Below are 18352 nucleotides of genomic sequence, written 5' to 3'. Positions count from 1 at the left end.
CTAAGAGAGGCATCATCCAGAAGGTGGCGGTAGAAGATTTAAAAATAATCTCTTCCAGGCAGCTGACATTGACAAATGATGCACGGTGGCTGTGGAGGCTGGTCAGAGGGAGAATTGAATCTGGCAGCTGTTGAAGCAGACGTTATTTGTTTGCACCTCCGTTGCGTTGGCTGGCATCGGTTTTCCCCCCTTATCCGGCCTGACTAATTATTTTCTGTGTTTTAGTCCGTACATTTCTCAGCAGATGTTTTACACAAAACAAAGGAATACATTTTAAGACAAAAACTCCTCTGGGCGAAGGAAGCTGGGTGATGGAGGAAGTGGACGTCATGGGGTCTAATGAGTGTTGAGACCTTGTATCGCGATGCGCGTCCTCTGGCATTGATCAGTCGAGCGTACATGTGCGTGTGTGGTGTGTTCGGGGTCCGCGCACGGCCGGCGTAATTCCCCCCTCTCCCTTCGTCTTCATCTGTGTGCACGATGCCTCTTGTCACTCTGCTACGGCACTGTAATCGTCTCCACTGTTCCTCTTTGTTCCGTCTCAACGCTCACGCCTGACAGTTTGTCTGCCTGTCTTTCCCACACAGATTTCCTCCCATAATATCAGCACTTTGTGTCCTCCACCACCCCCCAAATACACAACCCCACTCCCCTCCATCATCCATCTCCCACCACTCCCACTCACTCCCACTGAGTGTGCTTTGTGGAGAGTTGTCGAAAGTTTACTTTCAAAGGACTGTCACCAGGAGTAGCAGCTGCTGCTCTGGTGACATTTTGATACGGAAGTCGCTTTGTGCCAACACACTCTTCTTCTGTTCTTTATTTATCTATCTGGTCTCATCCATCATGATCCTTATGCGTTGAATATTGATCACTTATTAAATGTGGGATAGCTGGGCCTGTAAAAGAAAAAAGTTCCTTGAGTAATTGGAGTTTAAACATCACAGCTGATGAATGCAATGTTAAAGAAGGTGGCGGTGCGACAGAAAGCCGAACTCATGCAGAGAACAAGACAGAGAAAATCCACCGCATCATGGGAGCTCAAGCTCCCTTCTCCTCCCTCGCTAAATGTCTTTTTTCTCTCCCTGTGTTTATTCAGAGTGATTAGAACTGACATTGAATCCTCTTAGACGTTGCAGCATCCTACCTCCCTCAACACACTCTGCAATTTAAAGCCTATAACCTGAACCCACATTTTCAAGATGGTGAAAAACAGTGGCGATGGAGACTGTAGACACACTGTTAAGTTATCTTGCAGTGTGTTTGGTTTAATTATTTGAACCTCTCACCTTCTCTATGGACCCTCACACCTGTGAAATTTGGACAATTCTGAATGAACCATGGTTAGAATATATGGAATGCCATTTCATTCCTCTTAAGCACGACACCCCCGTTTTGGGGGCTCTCGGGCTCAGCACCCCTGAAAATATTGTTCGAAAAATAGCCTTATTCTTCGGTAATATTGTGGATTTGTACAGTTTGTTTTCCGGATTAAACAGCAACGTATGGGCAACACTATCATATAAGTCACTTTTTACACACTCCAAACACAACTATAGACTACTAATATAAGCATCTAGAAAATGTGGCATAAACTCACGAAATCCTGTGCAGAAATCGCCGATATGTGTACTGCAAATCAATATTTGCACCCGGAAGCTAGCGGCTACTGAGCTAAGCAATGCATTTTTTAGCAATAGCATTCGTCGCCGAACGCATAAATACCTTCGGTTTTTCTCTCCGTGGAATCAGTAGAAAGCTGTGAGTGGACAATTGTACCATGGCACTGCCCTTCGCCAAAAAAAATAGTTGGTTTTTGCTCACGTTTTATGAAAAATGAGTACAATAGCGTCGAAGATTATCCGGTTCAAAGCTACCATCATTGTTGGCAACTGCATCCTGTTTACTGCTGAGCTGTTTCCAGTATAAGAGCGGTCAATTCATGATGGGCGAGTGGTCAGACTTCCGGCGACCGGAAATTTACGCTCTGGGAGACGCGGCACTTCTTGCAACTTTACTCGCTGAAAAATCTGTCAATCAACACCCGCTTCGGCACCCGCCTTCCTGAGACGCTGACGCTTCGAAGGCGGGCTCATTGACTGAAATCGACCGATGATAGGCTGAGCTACAGCCCCATACACACAGATCAACTGAGAAAATCTTATGGATGACAGCCAGAAACATGCTCTGAGAGGACCCTTGCTGTCAAAATGATGCCAAACGGCTGTATTTGGATGTATTGAATATTATGAGTGAAAAAAAAGTGAAATATATAGTTATATAGTATATAAAAGTACAATGTAAGAGCTGCAACAGCTGTTTCGAAAATGATGACCTCGTGTGACCTCTCTGTACTAAAGCCTCTTATTCTTCACTTTATCCCAGCCAACCTTTATTCAACAACTACTGATCGGTTGTGCTATAATTTGGGAGAGTTTTGAGGCAGCCAGCTGCATTATTTCAAAAACATAATACCAATAAAAGTGCTTTTTTTTCAGGCGAACCTGATTATTTTCAATTTGAGCTGTGTAATATCTTCATGCACTATATTAACCAGCAACATATACACAATATTTACCCATCTGAATAAATCTCACAAGTGTTATCTGATTATAGCATCAAAAATTATTAAAATAGACCTTGTAGTTACAGAACTGTGGTCTCCTTAGTATGGGTATGCCATTTTCGAGCAGAGGCCTACAAATAGAGCTTAAGTTAAATAAACTAACAAATAAATAAAAATGCCTATAAATCCTGAAATAAATAAATGACGAAGTATCACGTATCCAGTGGAAATTTGGGGGGTCCTCCTCCCGTTTTCATTAGTTAACTTTTAACAGACATTTTAGTGACAATTGCACATGACAAATCATTGTCTTATGATTTTAGAGACCCCACCTGAAATGTTACTATTGAGGGGGTCTGGAGTGTCAATCAATAGGTCTCCCCTGAGGCCTCCCGTATTTAGCACACTGCACGTATCCATACACTCCAATTACACTCCAGTAGTTTGAAACTGCACCCCGACAACTTTATTTTTTCAAGCATTTTTTTTTTTACCAGAGTTAATAACTTTCGATAGATTTATATTCATTATAGATTTGTTTTCACAGCCAGGACAACACAGAAACACACACACACCTATGACGTCACTGCAGAGCATGAGCTACCATCTATTTCCTTAACCTAAGATGATTATCTTATACTAAGATGATATTGACAGATGATTTCACCCTTAACACCTCAACATGTCTCGTGGCCCCCTGTCCTCCATGGCGTCAGCCACTGATCTCCGTCTCACCTCCAGCCTCACGCTCAACTGCAGGTGCGACAACACCGTTACAGGTATATAGAGCACGGGGGGTGGGGTGGGGGCCTTGCGTTACGCTGATAGCAGTGATAATTGGACGGTGTGGTGTGTATAATAAGACTCAAAGCCAGGAGCTCCACCGGGGACGGCTGCACTGGATTACACCATGGAAGGATGTAGGGCAGGGCAACAGGGACTGTACTTTGATTATGAGCCACCAAAATAGGTGGCTCGTATAATAGGTATATGACGTGTGTCAAGTGTTTGTCTGCTCGATTGAATGTATGTGTGTGTGTGTGTTTTTGCGGAAACTAGTTCGCTGATTTCGTGTGTTTGGGTGTTCCAACTCCTTACCAGTTTTCTGTTGAGTGTGTATGTGTGTGTGAAAGCGTATGAGTGTGTGTACAGTAAAACAGCACAAGGTCAGAACAAAAAGCTGCATTTCCCAGGTGTGCCCCATTCCAGAGAACTGCACCTAGCGTATTCCCCAAACAACCTCATCCTGAAAATTACTGCTCAACTCACCTGACGCCAGCCAGCCAGCCAGCCAGCCAGCCACATCGCAGAACCACTCTCTCCGTCTCCACGGAGAGGCTGTTATATGTTCCGTCGTCACAGATGCTGGCGCTGGAATGTTTGGAAAAGTTTGGAGTGGGCTTGAGTGCAGGAGTGATGTCCCCCCTCCCCATGCACCATCATCTTCATCCTCTTGCGTTTCATCTCCATCATCACATCCATGCTGTTTGTGTACTGTATATGGCACCACTTGTTTACACGTCTTTGTGTTTGTGGCAGTGGCGGGCCGTGTATTTTATACCTGGGCCTTCAGTGCTGTCCTACTACAGTTGAACCACCTCATTATGATGCCACAGCTACAGGTTATTATTTGTTTCGTGTAAAAATGAAGCTCAACACCTACAAATACACCAACTGCAGAGTGCAGATACATGAATACACGCATGACGGGATGCTTCGTCATTAACGGACAATGCATATAGTCAAAATCAATTCAGCAAAACTGTGGTGATAAAACACGCATTCCACCACACACTCAAGAGCATGGGCCATTCAAATATTATTCACATCAGAGGGAACAATATTAACCATATCATAAAAACGTTACAATAGACAAATTAACACAGTAGTAATGCTGCTATTACTCCCTCCAGGAAATACACAACACCTTAGTTCTTGTTACTGATGGATTTATTCGTCTGTCAACACCGAGAGGGAAAATGAGACCACTTGAAAACACACAAATCTTCAAAGATGATCACTTTAACTCAAACTTAACTTAAACACTTTAACTTTAACACTTTGCGGGGAGTATATAGACTTCTCCCGCTTCACGTGTCTTCTTGTTGCTGTACCACGACTAAATGTGTCCCAGCACAACAATAGTTCCTATCACATATAAAACCAAAGAAAAATCCATATTCATAAAAACAAGTTGGTCAAATAATAATATACAAACAAGTATATTAAATTATGACAGAAATAATATTTATGGCAGTTAAAGCTACTGCAGATGTAAAAACAAAAGCAGTTAACTTACCAAAGCTGCTGTTCACTATTTAAAGACAAAGTCCATCCTCCATTCTTTGATTACAAAGAGTTTAATGACGGGGTTGTACAATACATCCGTGCGTTTCCGTTCCAGCAAGAAGTCCTTCTCGATTCATGGACGCCAGTGATGACAGTTGAGCCTCCCCAGTTGTATTTCCTGAATAACTTTTAATGCGTTTGAGGCTGAAAATGTCCGATTGACAGAGGCAGTAGATATTGGGATTGTCACCGCTCAGCATGTCATGCTAGCCCACTGACCAATTACGTCTGGCTAGGCCAGTTGGAAGGCTTTGACATGTCAAAGAATACGCCCAACATGTCAAACTAAAATTCTGATTGGTTGAAGACTATGACAATCAACAATATCGTCCCCATTCACTTAAACTGCAAAGGGTTTTACTTGTAATTCTGCAGGCCTCCAGGCAGATTTTTTTTACCTAGAGACAGCATAGGGGTGAAATCTGATTGGATAAAAGCTCTACTTAAAACAAGTTGTGCTAGAAGCGACACTGCAGCGCTGAAAGCAGAGCAACTGAGGAAGACAGTAACTGTGCAATGAGATAATAAGCTAATGGGAAAAAATATTTAGAATACATGTAGTGTATTTATGAAAAATAATTAAACTATAAAATAGCTATAACTTTGTGATTCTGTCTAAGCCAGCAGAGAAGGCTTTGCTGGCCCTGACGGCCCACCACTGGTTTGTGGGCACAGGTGTGCGAGCGGAGGGGCGAAACGGTGGACTACATGCAGTTCCTGAGGAGGTTCGGCCGAGCCCCTGCGGCCCGCAGAGCCTGCAGCAGCCACGGCAGTGAGAGGTACACGCACTTCTCCTCTCCAGCACCACAGCAGACGTTTCCCCTTAAACAAAGAAAATGCCAAGCTGCGTTTGCATTTTTAGGCGTTTGGTGGCAGCAGCTGGACACAAGTTAACTGAATTGTCTGTCTGTTTCTCTCAGAGGTGGTCTAAAGAACACTTCCATGTCCCTGTCTGAGATACAGAGGCTTCTCAAAGATAAGGTGTGTACCCTCTATTTCCCTCCAACAACCTACATGTTTGACTTAAAGGGATGGTTCAGATGTTTAGAAGTGGGTTGTATGAGGTGCATATCTATAGTCAGTGTATTACCTACAGTAGATGAAGTTTGGAGAAACAGACAGGAGTACCAGCACGGGAGCAAAGCAATGTAATGCTGTGGACGTATTTTAGACACTTAAAAAACAATATCAGTTGAAGGGTATGCCATATTTAGAATATTCTCACCTCTTTACCTTGCTGTCAGGCAGCCCTTTCTGACGGGGAACTGAAAATATAATAATGCTCTCTTCAAAGCCACGAGACTACTTTGATAAAAACACTACTTTTATCTCTCAGACCACAGGAGTTGCTGGTCTTACGCTGCCATCGCTTAGTTTTCTTGTGTTATTATGTGAATTTGGTGAATCTGAACTAACCCTTTAAAACACCAAAGTCCTCCAGTATCATATATTTGCAGGCAGTTATAAGACAGACATCGATGTGTAATGCCAGCCCCACACTAGAGGATAATTGGGCTGATTTTTGGGGCTGATTTGCCCGTCCAGACCATTACTGTCCAGTGTTACTGATTCGAGGTTTACAGTTATAATATTAATTTACTGACTGGATCAAAATTATGAAATCCTGGAAAACCATCTAACGACAACAGTCTGCCTCCAAGTCTGTTTTTTCATGGAGTTTCTTTGAGATCCAGGGCGCAACCTCTGGTTCTGAATGCAATGCGGAAGCACCTTAAACTTGAATACTCTCTACTGACCAGCAAGTGGTGACTCCTTGGGTTGCAAAAAAAAGTCAGATTGTATAGAAGTCTATGAGAAAATTACTCTACTTCACACTTGATTTATTACCTCAGTAAACATTGTAAACATGAGTTTATGGTCTCAATTTCTAGTTTAAAGTCTTCTCCAATACAGCATAATGTTAATTTAGTAAATTATGGTCGATTTAGAGTCAAATAGACCATAAAGCATCGTATGCTTTTGGGGCGGGGCTACCTTGTGATTGACAGATCGCTACCAGAGCCGTATACGCTGTCTCTACGTCACTCCTCAACAGTCCAAATATGTTAACTGGGTGCAAAAAATCAAGATGGCGACGGCCAAAATGCCGAACGGAAGGCTTCAAAACTGCAGTCGTCCACAAACCAATGAGTGATATCATGACGACTACGTCCATTTCAAATATATATATATATATATATATTCTTGTATATAAAAAGTGGACCTAGTCGTCGTGACGTCAACCATTATTTTGGGAAGTTTTTGCAACCAGAGGAGTCGCGCCCCTAACGGCCAGTAGAAAGAATGCAGGTTATAAACACTTTCTCATTGTCTTCATCTTTTGTAACTGAATGTTGACCCCTTTTCTTGACTGAATCGTCTGGTGTGTGCGTTGTATAAAATATAAAAAATCAGATAAATCTGTCGTTATGTCTGTGGTTACCCATGTTTTAAAAAATCACTTAAGATTTGAAAATCCTCTAGACTGCTTCACATACTAGCCCTGTGAGTTTACATCACCATCCTTACATCACCACCTATTTCATCAGGACACAGGGATGAACTTGGCTGTGCCACTTTCTGGAAATTGTGTCCCAATTCCACACGGTATATATTTTATACTGATTGTCATTACTGTATACTGTTAACACACAAGAGATACATTTACTCCATAGTACAATGCATTCAGCTAAGGTCAGTGGACATAAACACTTTCAAGTGACACACATGCGCATCACTTCCTGAAAAGCAACAGAGTGATGGCGTATGTGAGGTTGAATTCTCGCTTTAGCATCCATTAATGCTGCAGTCACACTTCCACATTGGGTGCTCTGCAAAACAAATGAATGAAGTCTACATGCTAACATGACTCACACATCATCCTTAGAGTGTGTGTGTGTGTGAGTGTGTGAGGGGGTGATGGGCCAGCTCTGGCAGAATTCAGGCTCTACGTAGGAAGCATGACAGAATGGACTCTGGATTTGTGCTGCTTGTGTTCCACATATTAAACCAGGTTGCTGATGTTGTTGTGAAAGGCAGAAAATGTATCAAATTTCCATCTGAGGATAAATGAAGGGCCGGGGGCTATCAGAGCTGTCCTAATCCTTACGGCAGATATAAATATGGGATGTGTTTAACTGAATGTTTCTATGTTGGCTGTATTCATTAAAAACATCTCTCACAGCCCACACCCTTCAGTCCACATAATGCACATTTATCTGTAGACCATCCATATCCTGCTCTTTCTACATCTTGACATTTTTTCTGTGCATATGCTTCTTTGCTGCTTGTCACCAGCCAACTAGAGCTAGACAATTAATCGATTTGTATCAATACATTCGAAGTCATGGTTTAGAATAACATTTTAAAAATACCATAAAATATAATCATGGCAGCATGCGCTGATAAAAGTGTGTTCATTCAGAGCAAAAAGGCACTGTCTTCTCAACAACTTCGAGCAAAACACTGTCCTCTGTAAAGTTTGGCATTGTGACATTAACATATGATCAATCTCGTTTTTTTTCAAGGGGCATCTTTTATTTCATTTTTAAAAAGTGAATCACTCCTTTGTCTTCTGTAGGCCTAGTTAGACCTGTAAATCAGATGTTATATGACAAAGTCTGAGTTCTTATCTTTAGGCAGTTTAGGCAACAGGCAAGGATTTAAGCCGTGATTTAAAAGAACTGACTTTTGTTTCAGATATGCAGGGATGTTATGGGAATGTCACACTTAAGCAGAATTAAGTAGTTAATACAGATTAGAATCCTTGTTAACTTGATTTTGATGTTTTTATTTTTCTGGATTTCAAATTCTTTTCTTTTAACCTTTCAGCCTGACAGTGCACCAATAGCTGGGTCAGTGTGTCCACAGTAACGCCAAGGGGGCGGGTGGAGCCTTGAGTACCAGCCAGGCAGCTGTAGCTGATTGGCTGAGAGAGGTAGATATGAGGGACAGCCATCTAGAATGTAGACATGACAAAACGCAGTGTTGTTTTTGTTTAACCACATCGCCAGACCACCTTTAAATATTTTATATATTTTTTACTTATTTAGGGAATGTTTCTGCCTTTATTAGATAGCAGTTCATTCTGGTATGTAACAACTGATGGACAATTATCAACAACATTTTATTACAATTTATTAATTTCCAAGCTGTCTGGATGATTGGTTGGAAGAACCAATTTAAAGACTTGAGAAAGGGTTTTAAAGACGAAACAATTACAGTGAACAGTGTGTAGGATTTAGGGGGCACTATTAGCAGAAACGAAATATAATATTCATAACTATGTTTTCATTAGTTGTGATCACCTGAAACTAAGAATTGTGTTTTTATTAGCTTATAATGGGCCCTCCATATCTACATAGGGAGCGGGTCCTCTTCACGGAGTCCGCCATGTTGCACCGCTATGATTCTACAGTAGCCCAGAACGGACAAACCAAACACTGGCTCTAGAGAGAGACTTTCACATCTTTATGTTATCTGAAGGCCAGCGCGGTTCTCCGACACACGTTGGAAGGTACTAAAGTAGTGCAAGCGGACCGCTGATAATGGACGCCTTTGTGCTTCTGCTGTTTTGTTCTTATGCTACGGTTTGGAATTCCCTTCAACGATGACTGGTCATTCTTTCATCAGTATATTTAGCCATTATTCAAGCACAGCCAATTCTCCAATGGACCTCCATCTAGTACCAACTGTGGTTGCTAGGAGACTTTTAAGGAAACCGTAAAGCCTCTACTTCCACCACTTCCTTCCAAACAAACGCCAGTCATTTCTAAATCCATCTCCACAAACGCTCCGCGTCTGACTTCCGTTATAGGATGATGGCTTCTGTTGTCACGGCAACAGGAGGAAGATGTCGGCCTACCCAGGTAGCGTCCCCTGCGAGGGACAAAAACAAGCTTTGTTTTAGAGAAAGTTATGATGAATGAATCCGATATTCGGATTCCTGTTTACTGAACAAACAACAAAGCCATGGGGGAATCCCTCTCCGCAGTCTACACAGCTTTGGTGACTTTGATCTCTGTCAAAATTGTTTGTCAATTACTGTAATAAGTGTGAGTGTGTAGGAATATGTGCGGTCACTGTCTGATGACTCGTCTCGGAGGACCAGCTGGGCCTGATAATGAGTGATGCACACACACATATGATGAAGTACCAGTCACAGCTGTTTACCCCGTGTGCTTGCCTCACTTATCAATATTCAATTAAGATGAGCGCAACACACACACACACACACACACACACACACACACACACACACTTTCCCTGAAGTAGCCATCCAAGGGTGGAATGAAGGATGTTTCTCAACTGTTTATTAACTCCATCTGTGTCTTGATCTCCTCTGGGCGTCTGGGCTTTGTTCATCACTTGTGTTATCTTTCAGAGTTAACTCAGTCAATATACACTAAAGCAGGGGTCACCAACCTTTTCGAAACTGAGAGCTACTTCAAGGGTACCGAGTAGTACGAAGGGCTTGATCACGTCAGTTAATTATTCCTCACAATAATTATTAAGAATGATTTCCACAACAATGATGGTATAGCTACATATATATTTAAACATGCAACTTTTATTTATGTTAATCTGTTTCAACATTTGAAAGTCAGAGGTATCACATCTCTGATATTTTTGTATCATCACATGATTAAAGCCGGTTACTTTTGCACATAGCGCCTGCTGGTGAATGATCCAGTGGTAATGTAGAAATTTATAATGCTGAAAAGCCTTCAGTGTCATTCTTTGCTCTTCTGTCAGTGAAGTCATTCGCTCCAGTTCTCATGTTTCTTGCCGGTTTAACAGGCCCTGTTAGGCCAGGATTCTAGAATCAAGACTTAAAAAGACTAACAAATTCATCCCGCTCATATTGGTCATAATACCAATGATTTAATTCATTGCTCAATGCTGTAGCACACTCAAAATAAACAATTTATTCTTCCATTCTTTACTATTTGACCTAATCACATTTCATGTCATCACGCAACCACGCACTGTCCCTTTAAATGTGAGATCCTGCCTACTCATACTCTATATAACGATGGTTTTGATGAGGTGGGCTTTCTCTTTAATTACCAGCACAGAGTGTATTTGAAAAAAATTATAAGCCAACTTTAATTCTTTTTTATTAAAAAACAGCCAGAAAGAATGTTTTCAAACACCATCAATATGCTAATGAATTCAAATTAACACAAATGACAGGACTTTCTTGAGCGGAATGGATCAGGGGTTCAGACTGGATTGTTATATATAAATCTGGGAGTCCTTAGCATAAATATTTATCGATATTTTCAACAAATAATGTCTCAAAAAATAGTCTTGACTCTCATGAGCAGTTCCTGAATACACCAACACAACATCAGGAAGCTTCCTATATGGGCATTAGGAGTACATCTTTATCAAATGTGGGTCTGTGGTCTAATCTGCATAGTTCAGGAGCCCAGTATTCCTGGGAAGCCCTCTTGTAGACCCACCGTGTTGTTTAGGTTATGTGGAGCCTTTGTAAGACTAATGTTTGGATAGTGTGCGACAGCAGCAGAACGGTTTCCAGAGCCCCTTATCATTCCTCTGAGCCCTGCTTTAATGCCGCCTGTCTCTGGCAATCTGGAGCCCGACCAGACAGAAATTAGCCCTCTAATTGATAGACAAAAAGAGAGTTCATCTCCGCATTTTCTTATGATCGTCGCCTGATCCCTCTCTTCTCCTCTCTGTCACTCCTCATCCTTCTCGTCCCGTTTGTGATCCGAGTGTCTCCCTTCATTCCCCTCCAACTCTCTGTCTATCCCCCTCTTTTATCACTCCTCTTCAGAGGAGCCGTCCCGTCCCTCTGCTCGTCTCCCTCCCATAATTCATAGTGACAGGAAAGGTTAGAGCGAGCGCGGCAGAAGCTTCGACTGACAGAGCGAGGGGAGAGTCGAGTGTCTTTTTAAAGCCGCGTCGTTACATGCTGTTTACAAGTCAGCACAGTTTGACTGAAAATACCGAAACACAGCTGCATGTGCGGCACTAAATAATGTCCGAATTGTACGACACACATTTCCAAAGTGCTGAAATCTGGAGGACGACGTGTGAGGATTAGTGCCTCTTATTTATTACAACCCAAACATCCTGTCATATTCTGTGATTCTTCTTTCATTAGAGTTTCATTTGGCATCCAGGCGGTTTCATCTTTTTTGTGTCTTTACAAGAAAAAGAAAAGTGTTGTCCAAATGAAAAATGTGACCCCTCTTACCTTCCTACACACTGCCAAGCCTACAAACATGCCATACAAACATGCAGGTGAGGTGGGGGGTAGTCACTAATCATTACTCTAATTGCGCCTTAGCTGAGAAGCTTTCATGCTTAGCAAATTAACATAGTAGATTTCCTGTATTTGAATGGGGTTGGCCAGTTTAGAGATCTGAAAATGTCACACATTTAGTCTCATTTAATTCACTTTTTCCGTGAATTAATCATTGTCTAAACCCATAACTAGATCTGTGCTAGTTCATATTAATGTTGAGTTTACTTTGAAAACAGGAAAGTGTTTAAAGAAAGAGTCAATATTAAAACAGCAGCCTTTTGTTTCAGTCTAATGCAGGGGTCTTCAACGTTTTTCAGGCCAAGGACCCCCAAACTGATAGAGAGATGGAGCAGGGACCCCCGACTATATATATTGTATAAAATTGTGTTTTATATTAAATGGGCCTAGTACAGTGTATACCTCTTTATTGTGCATTCAATACTAAGCTATTCAAATAATACACAGGTTCATATATTCATGTTTTTATTTTAAACATGTGCAAGGTACAGTGAGTAGGGTGGCCGTGCCACTGCCATTTATAAACATACCTTGTCAGCTGATACCAATGCCAATATCAACATTGTCTGTCAATTGCATGATAATCATGCATACAAGCTATTCAAATTTATGTTTTCATTTTAAACATAAATGTGGAAACGAAAAATTAGTGATGGCCTATTAGTGCCACTGCCATGCATAAACATACTGTTATCTTTCATACAATACTGAACTATTAAAATAATGGACAGATTCATGTTTAGAGAAAAAAAAAAAAAATCTTTTTTTTTTAATTGCCTAATCAACCAAAAAATTTCGCGGACCCCCTGCAGTACCTCCGCGGACCCCCTAGGGGCCGCGGACCCCCTGTTGAAGACCTCTGGTCTAATGCATCAGTCCAACCCTCAGTTCAGACTGATGTTATCTGATGGCGATCATAACGACCTCATGCCGCCCAACCATTATCTTTGTTTCTTCCCCTTCCAGTCTGCCGATATCAAAGTTGGGAGTCCACGGCAAGGAGGTCACATGACCTGACATCGTTCAACCAGCTAAATGTTTACTTTGTTGTGGAAGCTGATTTATCAACTTAAATTAAAATTTCCACGGAATAATATATAGGTATATAATTTTTTATTTGATAAATTAGCTTGTTTCACAATAAAAGCTCAGAGACCACTGTGACTCTGTTTTGGATTAAGTAATAATGTAATATTAATGCACGTTTTGAATGGGCACATTCAGACAACTTCTGTTACATCATTTTGCAACGTATCCTCATACATTGGTTTGTATATCTTCTAATTTTTTCTGCGTTCTTCTAAAAAAGTCCGCAACACGAGCGATCAGTGTGTCTGAGCAAGCTTAGTGCAGAACACTATGTCGGCTGACTTCCTTAGAGGCAGCGCTGCACGTCCGGCTCACTATTATATGGGTTACAGCGCAAGCAACTTTTCATAGGTAGGCCTATACGAACAGTGAATGACAACAGCCTGCATATTGTTATAAACACATATTAACACGCATACAAATACATTCTGACCACTAATCATTACATTAGGACCAGCTGATCCCAGAGCTGTACAAGGGGATATATTTAATTTGCGCTGATTGCGTGGTTCGTCAAGAATACTGCCAGACTCACTTCACTTCAGCTCTGTCAGTCCTTTACGATATATTCTAAAACAGCTTTTGGGTTTTCCCCACTGTACATTCAGATTTTAGAATTGCCTTTCAGTGATATACTCAGTGTTCATCAACGCAAACCCACATTGTGACAATTTGACAGTCAGAGATGCTTTCAAGGTCGGAATGCTTTGTTGTTGCAATGAGGAACTCCCCCCGGAATTCATCCAAAACTGACCCAGAATCTGAAAAGTATTTTAAACTGCTGAATGTGTTATAACCTAATGTGCAGAAAATGAACGTGATTTTTACTTTTACTTTTCAAACCCTTCCACGTTGCAACTGTAATGGAAGTGAATGGAATTAATAAATTAGATTTTATGAATTCATTTGTGATGCACACAGCATCTTCTTAGTCTTCTGTGGATTATCCAGAGTTACAGAGACACTGTTGTTTTTTGGGTGGAGAAAGATATCCCAATATCTCAATAAAAAAAGAAAAGAAAAAGAAAACCAAAACTGGCTGGTTACCACTAGAGGTGAGTGAGAAATATGTTCTTTCGCAATTTGTGTGAGCTGACCCTTGAAACGCGGAACCGAATACACAGTATCAGACTCGACTTTGGGTCATGGCTGTTCAATACTAATCAGCTGAGAGGGTAACAGGCAGACATGGAGGATGGGGCTTGCTGGATTAGCATATAACAGGCCGGTAAACAAAAACAACAGAGCTTTCATTAATTAAGGACCACGGGGCTGGGTGGGCAGACGGACGGGCGAGGGCTGCTGAGACACTCCGAGAGCGGCACAGCGCCAGGCGTCCAACCACGCCAACACAGCTGCCTAATGGAGCGCTGGCACTGCCGAAGGATGGGGGGAGCTGGGAGAGAGGGGAAAAAAAGAAAGCGGGGGGATTGGAGATAAAAAAAATTGATTATCAAGGAATTTGCGGGAGAAAAAAGGCAGAGGGAGGCATGGGCTGAGAGACAAAAGGGGGAAGAAAGAAAGGGAAACAAAGTTTGCGATGGAATTGAGAAGAGGAGGAAACAAAGGAGGATAAAAGGATGGGGGGGTGCAGAGGGAGAGATGAGAAAGAGATAGAGATGGAGATTGGATGATATCCCTGTCTCTGTTCATTAATACAGTATGATCTCCTCACTCCCTCCTTTGTGATTTTAACACATTTCTAATTAGCACAGAATCCTCCAAGTTGGAGAAGGAGGGGGAAGGGTAGGGGGGAGATCATATTTATATCTGTCTTTAATAAATTCACTTCATTTGATCTTTTTTTTTTAAAAGCACAGGCTGCTGTGGTGCGCCTCTTCTTTCCCTGACTCCGGCAGAATGAAAGGTGGTGTAAATGCGGGGGCTAATTGTTATGCTTGTAAGGAAGCTTGAACGGAAGTTATTAAGATTTTCAAAGTTTTACAAAAAAAATAAAAAAGAAACACCTCCCTGAAGATTCAAAAGTCAACTAAAGATGTGGAATTTAGGAATTATAGAAACTAGGGGTGAATGCAGGATAAAGCAAACCGTTTCATAGGTCAGCATCTTGTGTGTTTCTGCTGGACTTTACTCCATCTGCTCTATTTTGGGTATTGGTAGAGACAATGTCAGTGTAACACGCACATGAGGGAGGCTCCCTCCACGCCTTTTTTTTTTTTAAACTGAGAGACTTGGCAGCTTGTCTAATCAGAGTGCAATTAGATGGAGACTTCTCTGGGCGACGGAAGACTCTGATTACCCAAGAGTCACCGGGGCTATATTTAGTATTGCTGCTGTTGTTCCTCCGCGGTTAGCGTGGCGCCCCCGGAGCTATACTGAGCAAGCTGGTGCGTGACGGGGACATTGCAACATGGACTCCAGCAATGTTAGCCTGATCCAAACCCTCATCAACCAGGAGAGGGAGGGTGGTCCAAATTACACATGGTCCTCAGTGGTCCTCTACTCTGATCCTGGACTGCTCATTGTGTTAGAAAGAGTTTTTTGTATAGTAGTTTTGCCTATTTCTTTGATTTGTTGACCTTGATGAGAGAGTGCAGTCGCTTTGCTGCTTGCTCTTGCCTCTGCTTGCCTGTGCTTGCATTTTCTTGTTTAAATTTGCCAGATATATCACATATATCTGGCCAGATATATCACATATATCACTCTTCAACGTTTGAGTGAAGACAAATCCAGAAAGTCATTGAGCTATTTGGGTTGTTAGCTAATGCTAACTAGCAGCTAAGCTAAAGCTAAGTAGCAGCAAGATGCCTCCCTTCTCCACGGATGACTACTACAAACTCCTGCAGAAGATTGCAGTCTTGGAAACAAAAATCCACCAACTAGAAGTAAACATGGAGGTAAATGGACTGTGTGGGAATGATACCACTTTACCATGGACTCAAAACACTGGACAAACGCAAGCTAAGACACAGCTAACTAGCACAACCAGGCCTACCAAGAAACAGGAGGAGAGAGCAGATAATGAATCTTCAAATGGTAGTCCTCCCTGGAACTCTCTCGGTGCAAAGCCGAAGAGAAAATATGTGGGAGGACGACTGACAGGCAGAGCCCAGCGCCCTGAGATTTGTGATGCGACTGGCTGGCCTGCACTACCACACAGGCAGAACTCCTCCTCAACCCCTGCACTCAGACGGACAAAGCCAAGGACAGCTGAGAAAAGTAAAACCTGCAAAAAACCTCCACAACAACCAAGCCTACAACTTCAAAACAGATTTGCTCCATTGTCGCAGGATCCTAAATCTCCATCTGATGACCTGGATAAGCAGCTATCTCCTCAAAGCAGGGTAAGAACTGAGAGTAAATGTGAGAGTAAAAGGCCGCAGGCAAAGCTAGTGACTGGGCCTGAGACTCTGATTGTTGGTGACTATGCTGTAAAAGATGTCAGAACACTGTGCAGCAAGAATACCAAAATACTCTGCTTTCCGAAACATATGGTCTCTAACATGAGTGACAAAATCCTGTACATCGTGGCTGACCATCCCATGGTGAAAAACATCATCGTGCATACAGGAAGCTGTGATATTGTGAAACAACAGTCTGAAGTTCTGAAGCGAGACTTTATTGATCTGTTAAACACAGTCAGCTCTGTCAAGGCTGAGGTGTTTATCAGTGGCCCTCTTCCACCAGTCAAAGGAGGAGATGAAGGATTCAGCAGGCTGTTTGCACTGAACAAATGGCTGTCAACTGCATGTACTGACCATTCAGTACATTTTATCAACAATTTCTACCTTTTCTGGGAGCGCAGACATCATTTTAAGGCACATGGAGTTTGCTTGAACAAGTCAGGGGTAAAACTGTTTACCTCTAACCTATTTTTCTCCCTGCGTCATCCGTCTGTTCCTACTGCCAAGGACAAGACACAAGAGGAGTCTAAACAAGAGATAACCACACAGCATCGCCATGGAGACCTTACGGGAAGGATGCCCCCGCCTAGCGACAGCCAAAAGGAGAAGTCTCCAACCTCATCATCAGGGACCGCCTCCGATCTCCCACTTTCCCCACCCTTCCAAGACGAGGAGTCTTTACCTCCCTCCCCAGCACCTACTTCCACCCCCCAAACTCCATCCAGGTCCCTTTCCTCTCTCACACTCTCCCCATCCTCCCCCCACCTGGAGTTCACTGACCACATGAAAGAGCTGGTCATTGCTGGAATCAAACACACTCCTCGCCCCACTCCTCGACGTACAGCTCCAGCCCCACCCCCGAAACTGGCTCCAAGTCCTCAGCCAGTTTTGACAAAATCGGCGAAGTTAAAGTGCCCTGCCCGTTCCCCACCTCCACTAGGGCTCCACAACCATCCTCTGACTCCCCTACCTGATAAAGGCAATAATTGATATCTTCTGGGTCCAGGCTACAAGGCTAATGACACCAATGACTCTCTCCAGGAAAAGTCGGGGCCCTGTATGCAGCTAGCCTTCTCAATTCCTGTCCTGCTAGTTTATAGAAAAAGAAAGGTGAGGCTGCGAAGAAACAATAGTAAACCTGCAAACTTATCAAACTTAACATACATTCCTCGTCAGCCTGTCCAAATAAATTGGGCAAAGAAAGCTTTAACCACATTAAACTTAGCTTTATTAAATGTCAGGTCTCTGTCAGGAAAAACGTTTTTAATCAATGATTTTATTGTTAGGCACGAACTGGACATTTTTTTTTAACTGAAACATGGTTAAATCAAGATAACAGTGCAGCTGTTCTTATTGAATCAACACCTCACAACTTCAGTTTCATGAGTGAAACAAGAGCACATAAGAAAGGAGGTGGAGTTGCTATTTTATTTAATGATTCTCTTCAATGCAAGCAGATGTCCTTTGGTCATTTTAGTTCTTTTGAATATGTGGCTCTGAAATCCACTCAAGCTTTATTCCTAAACATTTACAGACCGCCTAAATACTGTGCAACCTTCTTTGATGAGTTTACTGAACTGCTGTCTATAATCTGTATTGATTTTGACTGTTGTTATTGTTGGCGATTTTAATATCCATGTTGATAATCCCCAGGACAGAGGGTCTATAGAACTATGTGGTGTCCTTGAT

General features: G+C 42.2%; 1 protein-coding gene across 1 annotated transcript in view; it reads left to right on the top strand.

Annotated features, from left to right (window-relative positions):
* LOC116395750 (uncharacterized) overlaps window positions 1-18352 on the top strand; it is a 46397-nt gene that overhangs the window by 7914 nt on the left and 20131 nt on the right. Inside the window, 2 exon segments of the mRNA XM_075447387.1 lie at window positions 5591-5694; window positions 5806-5896. Coding sequence (XP_075303502.1) covers window positions 5591-5694; window positions 5806-5896 — 195 coding nt within the window.

The sequence above is a fragment of the Anarrhichthys ocellatus genome, unplaced genomic scaffold (assembly GCF_004355925.1).
Source record: "Anarrhichthys ocellatus isolate YVR2014 unplaced genomic scaffold, GSC_Weel_1.0 scaffold49, whole genome shotgun sequence".
Lineage (NCBI taxonomy): Eukaryota > Metazoa > Chordata > Actinopteri > Perciformes > Anarhichadidae > Anarrhichthys > Anarrhichthys ocellatus.
Note: the sequence above shows the minus strand (reverse complement) of the source record. Positions and strands in the feature narration are given on the sequence as shown.